Source organism: Centroberyx affinis, unplaced genomic scaffold (genome assembly GCF_046629955.1).
Source record: "Centroberyx affinis isolate AG114_WGS23_722 - 3 ecotype Tasmania unplaced genomic scaffold, CSIRO-AGI_Caff_v1 ptg001264l_1, whole genome shotgun sequence".
Lineage (NCBI taxonomy): Eukaryota > Metazoa > Chordata > Actinopteri > Beryciformes > Berycidae > Centroberyx > Centroberyx affinis.
The window spans coordinates 40,950-57,898 of NW_027279775.1; the positions used below are offsets into that span (position 1 = coordinate 40,950).

The 16,949-nt window shown below is 41.2% G+C and overlaps 1 protein-coding gene across 2 annotated transcripts; it reads left to right on the forward strand.

Moving 5' to 3' along the window:
* Window positions 1-580: 580 nt before the first annotated feature.
* Window positions 581-10,242, forward strand: kras (v-Ki-ras2 Kirsten rat sarcoma viral oncogene homolog). 2 transcript variants are annotated; one of them, XM_071525090.1, is made up of 6 exons: window positions 581-817; window positions 3,093-3,210; window positions 3,958-4,136; window positions 4,844-5,003; window positions 6,265-6,389; window positions 7,612-10,242. In XM_071525090.1, the coding sequence occupies exons 2-5, from the start codon at window positions 3,100-3,102 to the stop codon at window positions 6,382-6,384; spliced, it is 570 nt and encodes a 189-aa protein (XP_071381191.1). In that variant the 5' UTR covers window positions 581-817; window positions 3,093-3,099; the 3' UTR covers window positions 6,385-6,389; window positions 7,612-10,242. The 2 variants fall into 2 exon arrangements, with proteins under 2 accessions (XP_071381191.1, XP_071381192.1); XM_071525091.1 differs by lacking the exon at window positions 6,265-6,389.
* The last annotated feature ends 6,707 nt before the right edge of the window (window positions 10,243-16,949 follow it).

Sequence of the window (16,949 nt, forward strand, 5' to 3'; positions counted from 1 at the left end):
TTGTTGTGCGTTAGTAGTACTGCCTGTATGTATGCACATAAAGTGCGCAGAAGGGATACTTGTGAAAGCCCAGGAAAACTGACAGGGGATTGCCAAATCATTTCCTTGCCTGGGAATGACGTCCCTCCAGCACATTCCAGTTATATTTAGAGCCTATATATAGTGGAGTCGCCCCCTAGGCTGTGTTGACTCTGCAGCAGGCAGCAGAGGGATCATCGTATTGAAAGGAGATGTCCTGAAACTGACACCATGTGACCTACATAGTTACAATATCGTTCATGAACATTTGGTCTATGTATGAATCACTTTAACGGGTTTTACATGAGATTTAATGGTAAAAAAACCAACAACAATACTCATAATTTGCTGGCTACATTACGACAATATGAGATAACCAGAGCTCATATCAGCCTTCCGATACAATCACAACCTGTCAAACACAACAGAATGGTAGATATTATGGACAAAATAAACCGTGTTACTGCTCCCATTGCGACATAAGGGCAAGTGATATGCCCAAAACCGGTTGAAATCCCCAGCTATGCTTTCTGGGTAAAGTGCGCCCCGGTATCCGCCCATATTCGCGTAAAGGAGGCCAACCTGAGCAGCTAGGCCGGACGCTGGATCAAATGGAAAGTTCAATCGATTAATTTGCTCAGTTTTGCATGTTCCTGCTTGCTTTTGAAATACGGTAGACCGACGTAAATGCAGGCGTTTCGGTGTGAAATAGGAAATGCAGAGATCGTGTGAAACAGGAGGATTATCAGCTTGACTTGTTTGGTCGCTACTTCGGACGCGGAACTCCACACGCTAAAAGGTAAAACAAATGGATAAGATTGATACATGTGTGTCCATTTAGGGATTGGCGGTTGCAACATTGTATCCCCTAACGTAATATATGGATTAATGTGTCCACTTTGTAATAATTGAACGATATATTTATTTGGGAAATATTCCGCTGGTGAAAGTATCGTTGTCAGTGCAAACTACGCCCAATTGTTAACCTAATGTCTGGCCCTGCAATGCAGACCTTTGGGCTAGCCTGTCTATGGCGGCTTCAAAATCTGCATGTTCCCCTTTGAATGAAAGGTAGGCTACTGGGTTGTGTCGAGCATACGAACCAGACAATTTTGCAATAATAAACTGTTTTGGTGAATCATCTGAGGTTAGCTCACAGGAGCTAGTTAGCCTGCTTGGAGGCTGTGGATGAGCTCCAAGGCTAGGCTAGCCAACAACACGGCTCGGCTAAACACAGTGTTCACAGCCCTCACAGGTTTCCAGACGCTTACTTTACACCCAATCTGGCAACCCTCTGTGCTTGTGAATAGTGAATTTGAATCGAACTCATTTGGACTTGGAAGCCGGCTTTAGGTGTTATTGCTTGGACGTAGCGTAGGGACTATCAATGAAAAGTGGGAAGGCCTGTCCATGCTAGCAGGTTATGAACTGTTACAAAGTAGTAGCATGTTTGACAAAGTAGTAGTTACTTTTCTCTTGTATAAAGTCACCTATAGCACAATTTAGTAATCAGCCCGTCAATCATGAGTCATTCTCCGATGAAAGCAGTGTTTGTTTGTTTTTCCTCGGATATAACCTTGTTGTCAGTGATGTACTAGTAAATAAAAAGGTGGGTACACTATGACATCCACTCGGTGATCAGGATAAGGCGAACAGCAACAATTATAAGCACAAAAATCTATCTTCAGAAAAGCAGTTTTTCATTTAAAGACCACATCATCATCATTATCATCATCGGGTTGATACTACAAACCATGTATAGCTATGAATTTACATTAATGGTTATGTCAGCCATAAAAGGTGGGTGAGCTGAGTTTCCGTGTGTTGACCCTCCACTACACCCCTGCTTGTTGTTGACTGGACATGACAGCTGACTTTACTTGTATCACGACTGGTCAATCAAAGGCACTTCCAATAGGCGATAAGATGGAAACAATTGACAATATTTGCATGGTGAGCAAGTGTGTGAGTCGTGTTCTGGGAAAGGCCTGTCTGTGGTCTTATCAACTCAGGTAAAGATAAGACTGACACTGTCTTTTACTGCAGGACTTCTTAATGCACAAGACAGCCTAACCATTGTGTAATATACTAATTAGGGACTTTGTTGGGTGTAAAATGTCAGATATACAGTATATCATTTTAGGGAACAATTCAAAGTATTCAAAACAGAATAGTGTTGTAAAAGTAAACCCTCTCTAGCCAAATACCTATCAAACCATATGTTCTCTTTTTTGTTTGTCTAGACAAGGCAGTAATATTCGGTGTAACTCCTCCCTGACTCCAGGCTGTGCAGAGCGCTGTGCAGCATGTACTGTAACTTCTGAAAAGGCCGGCTGCCACTATTGATGACTGCTGTTTTACAAAGCAGTCAGACAGAAGAGAGCCTCCCCCAGTTGCTTGTCAATTTTTTAAACCTTAATGAAATGTCATAGATTTATGCCCGGGGTTAGCTGCCGTTGTGTGGCTGTTACTCAGAAAATAACATTGAATGTGTTGCCAGATTTAGACGTTTGAGTATGATGAGAACTTGTAACTTGTAAATGAAGTATTTATGACCCCCTTTTTGTTCCACTTCAACCAATACCAGATCAATTGGTGATTTGAAGTACATTATTTTTGTGTCACAGGTACACTTTATATGTAAATTAGTTTTTTTTTAAAGAGTTTCATCACTAATTGCCTTCCATTTTCAAGGCTGATACTGATTTAGCTGCTTTCCAGAATTCAGTTGCAGTATTCTCTAATTTACACATAATCTCTAGTTGGTGAAATTGGAATACAAACATATTCTGTTTTTGGTGATTGCACTTTCTTCCCCAATTTCTCTTGCAGAATGTAAAAATGGGCATTTTTCAAATGAAAGGCAAAATGAAGAGGATGGGGATCAAATCTAATTATCCACAGAATTGGCTGTGTTATGAAGGCTTTGATGGTGTCCAGAATGTAATGGGTTGCCACTGTACCAGATTGCTGTATAGCATGTGTGTCTTTGTAAATGTCTGTGAGTATAATGTGCTTGAAAAATCTTTATTTGACGAGTTTATTTTTGCATATTTTGTTTTCCGGTCCCACAGGTGAATCATGACAGAATATAAGCTGGTAGTGGTGGGAGCTGGTGGCGTGGGCAAGAGCGCACTCACTATCCAGCTCATCCAGAACCACTTTGTGGATGAATATGACCCCACCATCGAGGTAAAGGAGCTTTGTGCGTCTGTGTGTGTGTGTGTGTGTCTGTGCGCATCCGAGGGAGACTGTCTCCATGGTTCTGTGTGTATTTTGGTATGGGGGGGAACAAGAAGAAACTCTTCTAAAAGTGGAGTTATAGCAGGTTTTTCTGGTTTCAGTCTTAGAAGACACCAAACAGGTTTTTGATCATTTTTCATGCATGTCTGCCTGCCTTCTCAGGGGGCCAACCTGAGCTGAATGAACCATACTGGTAGTCAGATTATAATTTTGATCAATTATTTATGTGCCGTTGCAAGTTGGAGCTCCACTATATGTTATTTGAATACAAAATAGTATCTGAAACGGTATTAATTAATTCCATCAGACGGTGATTACGAGCGTTCAATCAGATAGATTATGGATATCAGTGTGATTAAATGCTTGAGTGCTTTGTCACAGTGGAAATTAGGAGCCCATTATATTTTCTGAAACCTGTCAACTTGAAAGACTGCTGGAAGATGGAGAGCCTTTCTACAACAGAGAACTGTGATGTCTCATGTTGAATCTGAATGCCATCTTCTCCGTCTTGCACCGTTCTTCTAAATTCTTGCACCATGATTTTACACTGCAGATGATTATGACACTTATCATAACGACTCAAATTACCTGACCCACAGCCATCGCTTTTTTTTTTTATTACTGAGCTTCTAAGTGGACACTTGATCCACTAAATCTGGGACTCCTGATCAGTTTCTCGACCCCTCCCTCTTTCAGGACTCTTACAGGAAGCAGGTGGTGATTGACGGGGAGACGTGTCTGCTGGACATCCTGGACACTGCAGGTCAGGAGGAGTACAGCGCCATGAGGGACCAGTACATGAGGACAGGGGAGGGCTTCCTCTGTGTCTTTGCCATCAACAACACCAAGTCCTTTGAGGACATTCACCACTATAGGTGAGCTAAGGGCTAAAGTCCACAGAGTCTTTCAGAGGCTCCTCTGCCCATTCAGTGCTCCTCATTATGGTTTACACTTTGGGAACATACCGTACGATACAAACCTGACGATTCTTAAGGCAAAGCTAATGATACCTGTTTAAAATTGTCAAGAGGTGGTGCTAAGCTAGGGGAAATGCAAGCGCAAATGATGTTTAAAAATCAGAAGGTAGAATCTCAGTTTGGTCTCAGTTTAGTTCTATGAAACTGTAGAAATCCTCATGAGATGTAGATATTCAAAAGTCATGGTGAGTACGTTTACATGGTTGGAAGTAATGCAATTTCTGTAATAACCCAGTTTACATGGGTTCATTTAATAATCGTCCACTGTTGGCCATTCCACTGTACTGCGACAAGTTGTTTGCTTGTTAAATGCAACTTCTGGGTTACTGTGTCTGTGGACCTTTGACATATGCAGTTTGAAACAAAAAAAAAACCCCAAAAGAAATCTGACTAAGACGTTTACATGCCCCATTAAGCGTGTACTGCTTACTCTGCTTATGACCTAATTCCGATTTTAAGATGACCAGATAAAGACATGACAGTTTCAATAGTCAGAGTATTGCCATATTGGGTTAAAATCAAATTATTATTATTATTATTATTATTGTGCATGTTAACGTACTCGGTGTGAGTGTCTCATTCACAATATCCCTGTCAATGTCCAGAGAACAGATCAAGCGTGTGAAGGACTCTGAGGATGTTCCCATGGTGTTGGTGGGGAACAAGTGTGACCTCCCGTCCCGGACAGTGGACACCAAGCAGGCTCAGGACTTAGCACGCAGCTACGGCATCCCCTTCATTGAGACCTCAGCCAAAACCAGACAGGTGAGAGTCCAGCCAGAGATGACCACACCCTCCAGACTCACATACCTCACTTTGAACTAGTTAGTCACAGAACTGTTGTAGCATTCCATTGCAATCCAGTAGAGCATTTTGAATGGGAAGAACTTGCATGTGGTCTCCAGGGTATTGGCTGAATGCAAGCTGTCCTCCAATAATTTTCACTGCAGAATCAATTTTCATTACTCTAGCGAGAAAAGCTCATACCAGTTGTCAGGTGTCCTTGCAACGGCTTGATAATCTTCGCACTTGAATCACATTTAATGCTAAAGCCTTGACTCTTGCGGTGCTTTTGATTTGTGTCACATTCAGTGGCTCTAATGGTCTTTTTTTTAATAATGTTGCTTGGAAGCGTCTCGGGAAATGTGCTGCATATTGTTAAATACTCTTTGGTTAATTGAATTTTTTATTTATGGGTGATAACGGAATTAGTGCATGCTACTTTGTCATGGATATGTGAAATTATTTCATCATTAGGGCCATCTGTAATGGATCCTGCATTATAATTAATCAACAAATCAGTAAATATATGTCATGGAATTTGCATGGAAGGAAAAACTGTCGGTAATTACTGGGGGGTTAATGATTCTGCTTACTGGCTAATGTAACTATGACCGGGTGCTGGAGGATGTGCCGTGGCATAGTTGCATCCAATTGTGTGTGTTGTGAGCATGGCCTTGTGTGGCAGAGTGGCTGACACTGTGATCTGTACACACATCCTTTCCTGGTCTCTCTAAATTTGGGGCAATCACAGCTCCTTCTGGTGCGGGGAACCTGATGACGCAATGATTCATTTCTTACAGCTCTCTCCACCAATCTCTACCTGGGTGTACCTGTGATTCACTATCCACATGGTGCTGCTACTATTGGACCAGCAACTGTCTCTAACATTCATAGCCACTCAGTGTTTCCCAAATCTCAGTATTATGCTTTTGTCAGACTTCTCGGGGAAATCTCCCAAATATAATCCCCAAACAGCATATGCCCATAACGCATGCAACTCTCCATTTTGATTAGGTTTTACAGTTAAGTAGGACATAATGCACATGGAGTTTCAGCAGGCCAGACATCTGCAGACAGCCTCACTTTCAGACCGTTGCTCCGCTTCGCTCCTTTGTACTAAAACAGACCCACACCCCTGCTGCATATTTCCTAATTCATAGATTGATCTGTAGTCTGTAACACATGCACCCATATGTCCCCCTGTATTCCTCAACATTGAGGCAAGTTGTGTCTCATACTGCAGAGAGTGGAAGATGCCTTTTACACTCTGGTACGGGAGATCAGGCTGTACCGGCTCAATAAGCTCAGCAAGGAAGAAAAGACTCCGCGCTGTGTCAAGCTTAAAAAGTGTGTTGTGATGTGAAAGGGGTAAGTGTATGCAGCCGCGCCCCCACCAGGTCTGTGTGTGTGTTGGTGGGGATTTGTGGGGAGGTGCGGGGAAGAGGCCACGCAGTGAGAACTGGTGCTTCATGGGCTCTCCAAGCTAACCTTCTGGTTTCTACTGGGGTTGTGGTGAGGCTCTAACTGGAAGCTGGCACAGCTGTTGATTTCCTCCCCTTTTTGAAGTGTCTTTGTGTATCATGGCTGATCATTATCTAATCTGCTGAAATCAACATGAAGAAAGTAGTATGGGCTGGTGAGCCAACTCACGTGATTAATGGAGGCTGCATTGTAATCTGGGTCCAAATCATGTGCTGAAATGTTTCCAGGGATGTGTGATAAGAAACTGGCAGAGACATGTCACAGTGCTGTGTACGAAAGTTGTGTGTGTGTGTATTTGTGGATGAGTGGGAAAGTTTTTCTTGCGAACACAAAATCCCTTTGTCTTTCATTCTTTCCTTTCTTGCTGTCTTTGTCACACCCTGAAGTGACTTCAGGCCCTTTGCTCTACAGTTCCCTCCCAGATGCAACGTCACACTCATTGCAATATCTAGATCATTCCAGTCCCTACCTGCCTTAGTGTGGCAGCACAGACAAGACGACTTTTACTTCTGAAATATGTTACAGCTATGCCTTAGGACAGTTTGGTCTGTAGAGGCACAGCCAGAATTGACCTGCTCTCTGTGTGATGTCACACTGATGTACAGCTCCACTGAGAAGAAGGTGCAAAAGATGGAAAATTGACTTTGACAGTATCCAAGATGGTTTTTGGAGATTTGGCTACATTTTCTGGTTAGGAATTGGTGAAACTATTATAATATAAGGCTGCTGTTGATGTAAAAACATTGAATGAAGTCAGAAATTGGCAATGTAACAGCTCCAGACTGTACATCAGTGTGATATTGAAGAATGGAGTCTTGGCTCTCTATTTCTAGCTTTGGGACAGAATTGCTTACAAATAATGTTAGATCTGTCCCTAACACATGATTCTTGAATTGAGTGGTATCACCCTTTTAAATTGAGAAGTCGTCGAAATTCCACCTCAAAATCAAAACGGTATGAACACATCGATGCCAATCATTTTAAATGCAATGAGAGTATATTATATGGCATTCACTTCAACTGCTTTTCCCTTTTTTACGTAAGTTGTGCTTGATGTTTTGGTATTAAAATAACTGTAACCATGCATTGTTTTTACTTATTTTTTCAGGGCGTTGATGATGCCTTTTACACATTAGTGCGAGAAATCCGGAAACATAAGGAGAAGATGAGCAAGGAGGGCAAAAAGAAGAAAAAGAAGTCCAAGACAAAGTGTACACTTATGTGAATAATCACCCCTTTTCAAGACAGACTAAAAAGAAACTATGTTGAACAGTTTAAGTAATACATTTTGTACATTACACTAAATTATTAGCCTCTTTCTCAATACCCACCATACTGAATACTAAAATGACCCCCAATTTTTCTGCCTTTTCTGTTATTTGCTACTTGGAAACCAATAAGCTTTATTTTCTGTTTAGTGCCAGTTGCCCACACGTGTTGGTCCAGCAGCTTGTTTGATTTTGTAGGAACGGAGCTCTGTTGAATTGGAGGCTTTTATATAACCGCTGTGCTGTGAGTTGATTGTGTCACAACTCATTTTGGACAAATATGTCTAGTAACAACCTGATTTTTTTATTTTTTTTTCCTTTGCTGGAAGGCCATGACCTGCAAAAGTTTTGTGATGCCCTTTTTAAGTATGGGATGCCAAAGAATTCATTTTCATCCCATTCAATTAGAGAAAAAGTAAGACACAGAGAAAGGACCAACACTTAGCCGGATGAGATCCAAATGTCCCAGCCACTGTGTAATGTTCCCATCTCTCTTAAGACTCCTAGGTATGACTTAGTTATGTCATTGATAAAAGTATGCATGTGAACTCCTACTCTTCCCAGAATGTTTTAACACCCTAATTAGCTATTAATTAATTTGTCAATGCTTTGTATTGTGTGGGTAGTGATTTCTTGCCTACATAAGACTTTTTTTTTTGCATGCATTGTGTCCTTGATGACCTGGGAATTGCAAACTGTCGCTGTATGACACAGTTAACAGAGCCAGCAATGAGGAACTCTGACCCAAGTGGACATCATAAAGTCTTAGGTTTTCAGTTTTCTGTCATAATCAGTATTTGCCATTTCTGAGGATGAAATCAGCAGTTGTTTGTGGAAAATGACACATTAAAAGGTCTATGATGTTGCTGGGCAAGGACAAGGTGCCCAACAGATCACCAAAATCCAGTTTAAGTTCCCCCCGCTTGCTTTTAGTTATATTAGAATGGGATCAGCAGCAGTATGGTGTTGGTCAGGGTCATTTTATGTTGCAGGGATTCACGCCTCGTCACAAGCCGATGTCTCATGGCTCAGTTGACCTCAATGGTTCTGTATTTCCTGCTAATCTTTATTTCAGTGCTTGTATCCCAGATTGTTTCAATTTATACTGACACTATTCTTTGCATTACTGTTCTTTGCAAAAGAATCAGAAAGGTAGAGCCCCCTTTGAACATGCTCCAGATAGAGTACTTTATATTTAATTCAAACAATTTGTCATCAGATTACTTTATGTTACTATTTGGTTAACTGTTAAATTTGAGAGGTCCTAGATCTGAACAGAATATGCCTTGCACATTTTCCTACGCTGTTGACTTGCTGTCCTGGCTGTCTATGACTGGTTAGATAGCACAAAGCATCTTTTCAGTGAAAGCTTTACAATGAAATTTCTTTTCAGCTACTATCTCACCTTTTTTAAAACTCCTTCCAGGGACGCTTCCCTTAGTCTTGTGTGATGGAGGTTGTTCAAAATGTTGTCCAAATGGATTTTCAGATTCCTCCTTTTGTGGAGCTTTTGAAAGGGTTTTTTTTTTTTTGGATTAATTTGCTCAAGTGTTGAAATTGTTTGCCGGGCTGCCTTTCAACAGAATGATAGCCCACCAAAATAATTCGTCATTTTCTCTCACAAAGCTTGTGTGTTGGAGTGATGTAACTGGAACTGATGTTTGTAAATGAGGCAATAATTGCCATAAAATTAGTTTTTAGAGAAAATTGTCTGAATTTATAAAAAAAAAAAAAAACTACTAGTTTCTTTCCCGGGTCAACACATATTTCACCCTTTCCATCTTATTTTCAAGTTGTTCCCCTGGGGCTTTTACATTTTGCCTTTATGTTTGCATTAGGTGCTACAACATTTAGACAGTAGAAAGACAAGCCGAGAAAACATTGACTTTGTCGTGACTGTGCTCAAGAAATACACAAAATGCTGTTTTAAGAGAGCAATGTTATTGAGACAGAAAACCCAGAAATGATACATTTTGTTTTCAGGATTAATGAATTTTGACCCAGTTTATACCTCTTTTTGTTCATGAAGTAGATAATAACTGTTAATGCAATTTTAATCATGGAACCCACTAGTTAACAATACTGTTTCAAAAGTAGTTTTACCAAAATGTTTGAAATGTTCCTCTTCCTTTATTGCGTGCCAACAGCTGATTTCCGAAATGTATCATTTATACCTGGATCGTATTTTAACAACCTTTGTATAGTTGTGATACTGAAAGGTGCATATTTTGTAAATTGTGCTTCATTTCGTTGGTGTGTCTAAATGAATGTTGCTTTAATGGAGTTTCACTCCGCTCTGTGTATGTGACTAGGGAGTGTGACTGGGTCCAGGTCTAGGGGAGTGAATGAATGACCACTTTACAACACACCTGTTGTGGGCAGTGTAGAGTGGTGATCTGATCTCAAATGAGTCTATTTTTTGCCATGAATCTCACCACTCCTATTTAATGTGTAATAAAGAACAAAGTAAAGAGGAACTTATCTTTTGTGTTTCTTTCTTAAATTGTCTGTCTTGGTGATTCTTGTTCTGTTATGCAATAGTAATCTGGCAAATGATAATGTACTGGTTTCTCAGGCTTGTACAAGCTATTTGTCGTGCATGTTCACAGTGTCAGCATAGGCTGGCTACTGGAGGAAACGGTTACATAACCACTCAACTATTGACCTTAATGTATGTTGCAGCGCAACTGTGAATTGACATAATGCAAGCTGCAACAGTTCACAAGCCAAGTAGACATTAACACCTTGTTTCTCCCATTGCAAAGTCTGAACAGAACACGAATGTTTGCCAGCAGGTGGCACTGTTTTCTCATTCTACTGCAGCAAGTCTGCTACTTGTTTGCCACAAACTCGGGGGCTGTTAAGAAGTTCTCTGACCTCCCACACTTCCTGACAGACAGTCTAGTTTAGGCCTTTCCTAAGAGGTTTCCATCAGAAAAAAATAAACGAGGGCTAAGTTTGGTTGTTCTAACCAGAACTGCTCTCATCACTGATGGGCATGTGCAATCACTTTGGGTGGGAATAACTTGATTTGTCTTAAAGTCATTTCCTTCAAATTGTAAATAAAATGTGGATTCCTAAATTAATAGCTATGTATTTGATTTCACTAGAAAACTGTGAGCAGGGGAATTATTCAAAGTGAACCTTTGTGTTGCCTGTTCTAAATATATCCCATCCCCTCTCTGCTTACTGTGACATCATGGTTGTGGAATCATTCTCACAGATGTAAACTATGGTGTTATACAATCAGAAACCAACATGGTAGTGAGGCATTAAAATTCTTTAATTACCATCATTTAAATTTGTCTTCTTAAAATCTTAAATTCCATGAGGATGATTTACTGATAATCCAATCTGTCATAAATATCACTGGAATGAAGATTTTAAAGGTGACTTAAATTACAGCTGTGGCATGAGACTGTGAAAAAGCCCCTTCAACAGTTACAGTTTCAAGTGAAGGAAATCCCCAACTCCAATCTGGTTCAGGGATCTCAGAAAGCTGCAGCCGGGCTTGAGTTCTGCTCCAGCAGAGCAAGAAGGCCAAAGCCCATTCAAATAAAAAGATGTACAGTGTACTGCACATTATCAAATGCTGCCTCATCCAGATTTAGTGAAGAAAGAGGTACATTTTATACAAGTCAAAGAGGAAATAAACCTTAGGAGGCATTCTTTCTGGATAAGTTAAGCAGCTGATCGTCATTTTATATCTGCTTTCATTGGTTCAAATTGCTCTCCTTTAGGTAAGTGCATATCCTGCAACTGTTTGCATGCAAACCCCTTTTTTAGAAAAAGATTTGTAGCTGTATATGTTAGATGGAGTAAAAAGTATATTTAAAACTAGGATATTTGCTTTAAAATGTTGAGCAAAATAAAATTCCCTAAAATAAAACTACTTGTACTAAAGTAAGGCTGACTCAGAACTGCCTTGAAATACGGCAGTTAAGGTAATGTTGTTAGTCAGTCTCCACTTTAGTGGTATATCACAAAAATATCACACTCGCCTGTGATGACCTCTGCACTGACTGGTTGTTTATGGGGCAGTGACAGCTGGCCAGAGGCTCTGCATCAACACAACTGTGTGGTTAAGGAATTATTGGATCAAACTTTCAAAATAAAAGCTCATTAATGTCTATTGATTTAAAAACATTCCTTGGCATTTTACATGGTTATTTGTGTTATGAAGCTCATTTTTAGACATTGTATGATTTTTATTATGTGCACCATCCCTTTGTAACACCCATACACTTTGTATCCTTTTCTCTGGATTTATTTGTGCTTACAGTCCAGGTTCACTTAGTACATTGCTGTGTACATTGCTTATTAGCTGCAGCTACTACGAAGACATTTAGCTAACGCTAGTTTGCAAGCTTGTGTAAATAGAATTAATATTAGCTTATTTGGCTAAATAACTGATGCACAGGCAATTCATAAGCACCATAAGAAATGGGCCATAATTGGTGATCTATGTTTGCTGGTTAGAAAATTTTGGATTTTGTCCCTTTTGAACAAGCTTCTAGTCAATATCAGCAAATCACACTTTTTAGCAATTAAGCCCAGAATCAACACTCATTTTGTTAGTACTGCTTACAATCTACCTCAAAGGGGCATTAAGTAATCTATGACTTTTATTGACCTCTATTGGCGACCAAGGAATTGCATCAACATACACAGATCTCTGGCACAGTTTAGATGATCTAATTGACACATATAATAAAATCACATTTTCACCATAGAGATACGTAACCAGAGCAGAGCAGAAAACCATCAGAAACATCTAGCAAAGAGGTAGAAGGGCCAGAAATCTCAGCACCTGGCAAAGTAATCGTTGAGTCACTGGTATTGATCAGCCACCCTATCACTCAGTCACTCAGTCACTCACTCACTCATCCCCGTCTCACCAGCTGGCACAAAGGGCAGAAACAAAGGATCTCCACTTGTGTCTGTCTCTTCTCCACTGCTCCTCGGCTCTGTCTGTGTTGCTGCAGCTCAGCCTCCATTGTTCTTCAGCAGGTTGTCTTGGGCCTCCCCCTCTTTCTGCCCTCTGGGTCTGACAGACAGCTACTCCTGGGATGGAGTCTGCACTCTTCCTGAGGACTTGTCCACTCCAATTCCAGCAGCGTCTCTTCAGTATGGCCTCCATTTCTTCCAGTGACCCTATCAACCCCCCACAGATATATTATGGTCATTTTTTTGCTATGGCACAATAAAAATCTTACTTAATGCACCTTTAACTTCCACATTACCAGCTACTCTATTCCCTTTGTTTCCTTCCCCACAGGCTGTCATTTGCTTTTTGCTGCCCTGGTGTTTCCCAGTACTAAATATACTCTGTGCGCACAAGCACGCACACACACACACACACACACACACACACACACACACACACACACACACACACACACACACACACACACACACACACACACACACACACACACACACACACACAAGCACAAGCTGTGGCCCAGTATCTTAAAATTTGCTCATTCTTCCTTGTTTTTTCTGTATTTATGTCCTTTTTTTCTGCAAAGCATTTTGCGATGAGCCTTGTTAAGCACTGTATGAATAAAACTGATTTGGCTTGACTTGTTTTTGAAATTACCTTTGGCTGCGGGGGATCCGGGTTTAGTTAGCTTTTTTTTTTATCTAGTAACAGTAAGCTGATATACAGGACTCTTTTTCTGAAAATTTTTAAATTGAAAAATATATAAACATATAGGGCTGGTGCATACTACAAGAAGCAAATAATATTCGAAAAACAGCCCCATAACACAAATATCCACATATAATTCTAAGACATACTTTTCAGTTAAACATATCAATTGAACAAATAACAATAGGATTGAACTAGAGTTCATGTAAAGTCTTACCTTTTTTTCCCTATTCATTATCATCATATCATCTATCATTATATTTATGGTAGCCTTAAACTGAAGCAGACTGTCCGTACTTAAATCTCAGGGTCTCTGTATCTTTTGACATCCAAAGTTATGCAAACACAGAGCCAAAATATCAAAAAAAGTGCTGCTGTCAAAATATTTTCGGAGCTCACTAGAGACATTTTGACACGTTATATATATGTTGGGTGTTTTAGAGGTCAGTGAGACTCCTTATGGCAGAGTTTCAGATAAAGTCCCTGCTCACCAGCCCTTATTTACTGCCACAGTGTCAGAGTTTCTCCTCTGGCGTTAACATGGAGGAGTATGTGTGCTGGGGGGGCATGCTTGTTTAGTTATATTCTGTGAGAGGGGATGTCATGTAACATCAAAGATTTGATATTTTCCCTTGCCGTTTGCCAAGAAATAAATGCCATCGAGATCATGACCAGAGACAGTACACAAGCTTCAAAAGGACACGGCTGTGTATATGTCATATGCATGCAATGCCGGGGTAATTGGTTGGAAAACAGTCCTTTGTGTCGTAGCGACCTGTTCCCCTACACCCAGTTTTGTATTAGTCTTATAGACAAAGCTGTTTTTTGTTATTGTAATTATATAGATTACCATTAAATCCCTGTTATGCTATGTGCCAAATACAAAAGAATGTTACTGACTAGCATTATTAAATGTTTGTCTTTATAGCCCATTTGATGTTTCTGTTTCCTTATTAATGTCTCTCGATATGTTGGAGGTAAAGAGAAGCCTATTTTAAAGGAAGCTAAGCTGTTTCCAAACTGTTGCTGTGAACAATAAACAATGTTAACATATTGTGACAAGCTCCATTACTCCTTCTTCTTAAACAATAGGGCTATGGTACCTGCCACATAGCAGCCGAGAGTGGAAAAGAAAGGAGATCTAATGAATTATGCAGCGATAGCTTTCTCTCAGCCTGACAGTCTGAAACCAGCCTGGAGAAAATTGTAAGAGAAGTACGAGTCAGTGCAGCCATCACAAATCCCCCTCCCCTCCCCCCCAGGGACAGCTAAGGCCAAGGCCTGTCAGTCAAGCACCCCCTCCCTCAACTGTAATCTGGGGACAGTGCTGAGAAGCCTGCAGGTCTGATAAAGCGCTGAAAAGATGCCCCAGAAACCAATCCGTGGCACTCTGGGCCCCTGACAGGGAGACGGGGCGGGGGAGGAAAAGACACAGCAAATGTTCCCAAATTGATAACAACAAGCTTCAGACTGGTTCGCCCTCCCAACCCAGTCTGGCAAATCCATCTGTCCTCTTGCCCTGTGCCCACTATCAAGAGCGGGCCCAATCACAATCACCCAGCCTGACCCCTATGAACATGTGCAGAGGGGTGAATTCACAATCATCTGACTGTCTGACCTCTGCCTTGTTAGTGCAGGGAGCGAGAGAATTTCCTTTTTATTTTAATGAAGCGTGGCTTCCCTCCCTGCCAGGCAGCTGAGTGTGGGGCAGCGAGAGCGCAGTCTGGTAATGAGAGGCCAGAAGGTTCAGGTGTCTTCAAACAGCAACACACAGAAGAGACTTAATACAGACGTGTTTTCACAAACCCTGGAGGAAATAGAGAGCTGGATGAATATTCATGCAGCAGTGATGAATTGTGTTGCCTACAGCGTTGTGCCACTTTGAAAGCCCTCATGCTGCTTCTTTTATCACAGGAGGTCCTTGCCACTGAACCTCACGGGCCACAACACAGCGTCTCCGGCATCCAACTACCAATTATCATCTGAGATCATTAACTTGTTATGTTGACACAAACACTGCAATTTCAGATGCCCTTCTTTATTCAAATGACCCTATTCATGAGGAGTGGCTGACTGAGTTGATTGGATTTTTTCTTGCGTGCCTCGCAATCACTCAACAAGTGATGTTTGGACACAAAATTAATGAACAGCGTGCAATGCTTTGAACTGTGTGCACCTTGTTTCGGATTGGAGAAAGCAAGCTTCATAATATCTTTCAAAGCATGCATCGGCACAGATTGATACAGTAATGGCATGCTGTTGAATGTTTATGCTGTGTTCCATTCAGGCGGCAATCTCCTCATAATGATGGCGAGTCACAAGGTAGGGAGATAAAAGGATGGAGGGATGGAGGCAGAGCCGGGCGAAGGGACGGAGGGATGGCAGGAGTGGAAGGCCTGGGGATTGAGCAGCGTCATGTTCAGCAGCCCCAGACGGGTGATTCATACCAGCCTCATCACTGGCAACAGACAGGACATCCAGGCCTTTATTACCTCCATCCATCACCATCACTTCATCAATCTGGGCTCCTGTGAGCCAGCTCTCCAACCAGTCCCCAAACACCCATCCCAACGTGCTGCCGGACAGAGATTTACACCCACCCACTAACACCCTCGCGCTCTCTCTCTCTCTCTCTCTCTTTTACACACACGCACACACACACAAAACAAGAGAGATGAGCCACTGTGTAGACTGTTGACGCACACACACACACACACACACACGCACACACTCAGGAATGAGACAGAAAGAGTGTGTAAAGGCCATTCTGCACCCAGACATGGTGTGAAGCTGGTCCCCTAAGGGCCTCCGGCTGACAGGCTATCCCGCATTCTGAAAGCCACTTACACTTCAGCCACATCATACCACCTACTGCTGCTGACCAATGTGTCGGGGAAGCATACTATGATAGATACACTCAGCTGTGGTGGAAATCATTTCCACTGGCCTCCTGCTCATAAAACCCTGCAAATTGTACCATATATATAGCAAAGGGTTTATATATGTAAGGGTTTATGTGTAATACCCACTAACGCTTAAATATAGCCTTTTTTATATCAATGTATATACACATTCATTCGGCAGATGGCAGAGACACTCTGGACAGTCCACACACTGTATACATATGACTCATGGCTGGATTTTGCCTCATACAAATATTAATATATAGAGCACAATATCATTAAGCTATTGCTAGGTTTTCAGATAAAACTTAGAATGATTCATGAAAAAAATTATTTGTTTGTCCTTTTATATGATTAAATTGGTGCATGGTGAATGTTTTGCTGTTAATGTATTTGTTCACATATGTGCTCACAGGCTGCAGACCCATTCCACTTGAATAAATCATTGTCTTGAGTTACTGTAGCTGCGTTACGCCCTCCTGGTACAGAAACACATACTGCACAAGGCCATGTTCAGATATTTGTGAAGGGGATTTAAAGGACAAAAAGAAAACCAATCACTTTTGGACATTGTGTCATATTGATATATGGCTGCTATTATATGACTCCTCTACCTATTTCG

What these genes read in the sequence shown, in the direction of transcription:
- kras (XM_071525090.1), top strand. Translation starts at nt 3,100, where the DNA reads ATGACAGAATATAAGCTGGTAGTGGTGGGAGCTGGTGGCGTGGGCAAG. An exon ending in AATATGACCCCACCATCGAG is followed by an intron (nt 3,211 to 3,957) that starts GTAAAGGAGCTT and finishes TCCCTCTTTCAG; the next exon opens with GACTCTTACAGGAAGCAGGT. An exon ending in GAGGACATTCACCACTATAG is followed by an intron (nt 4,137 to 4,843) that starts GTGAGCTAAGGG and finishes GTCAATGTCCAG; the next exon opens with AGAACAGATCAAGCGTGTGA.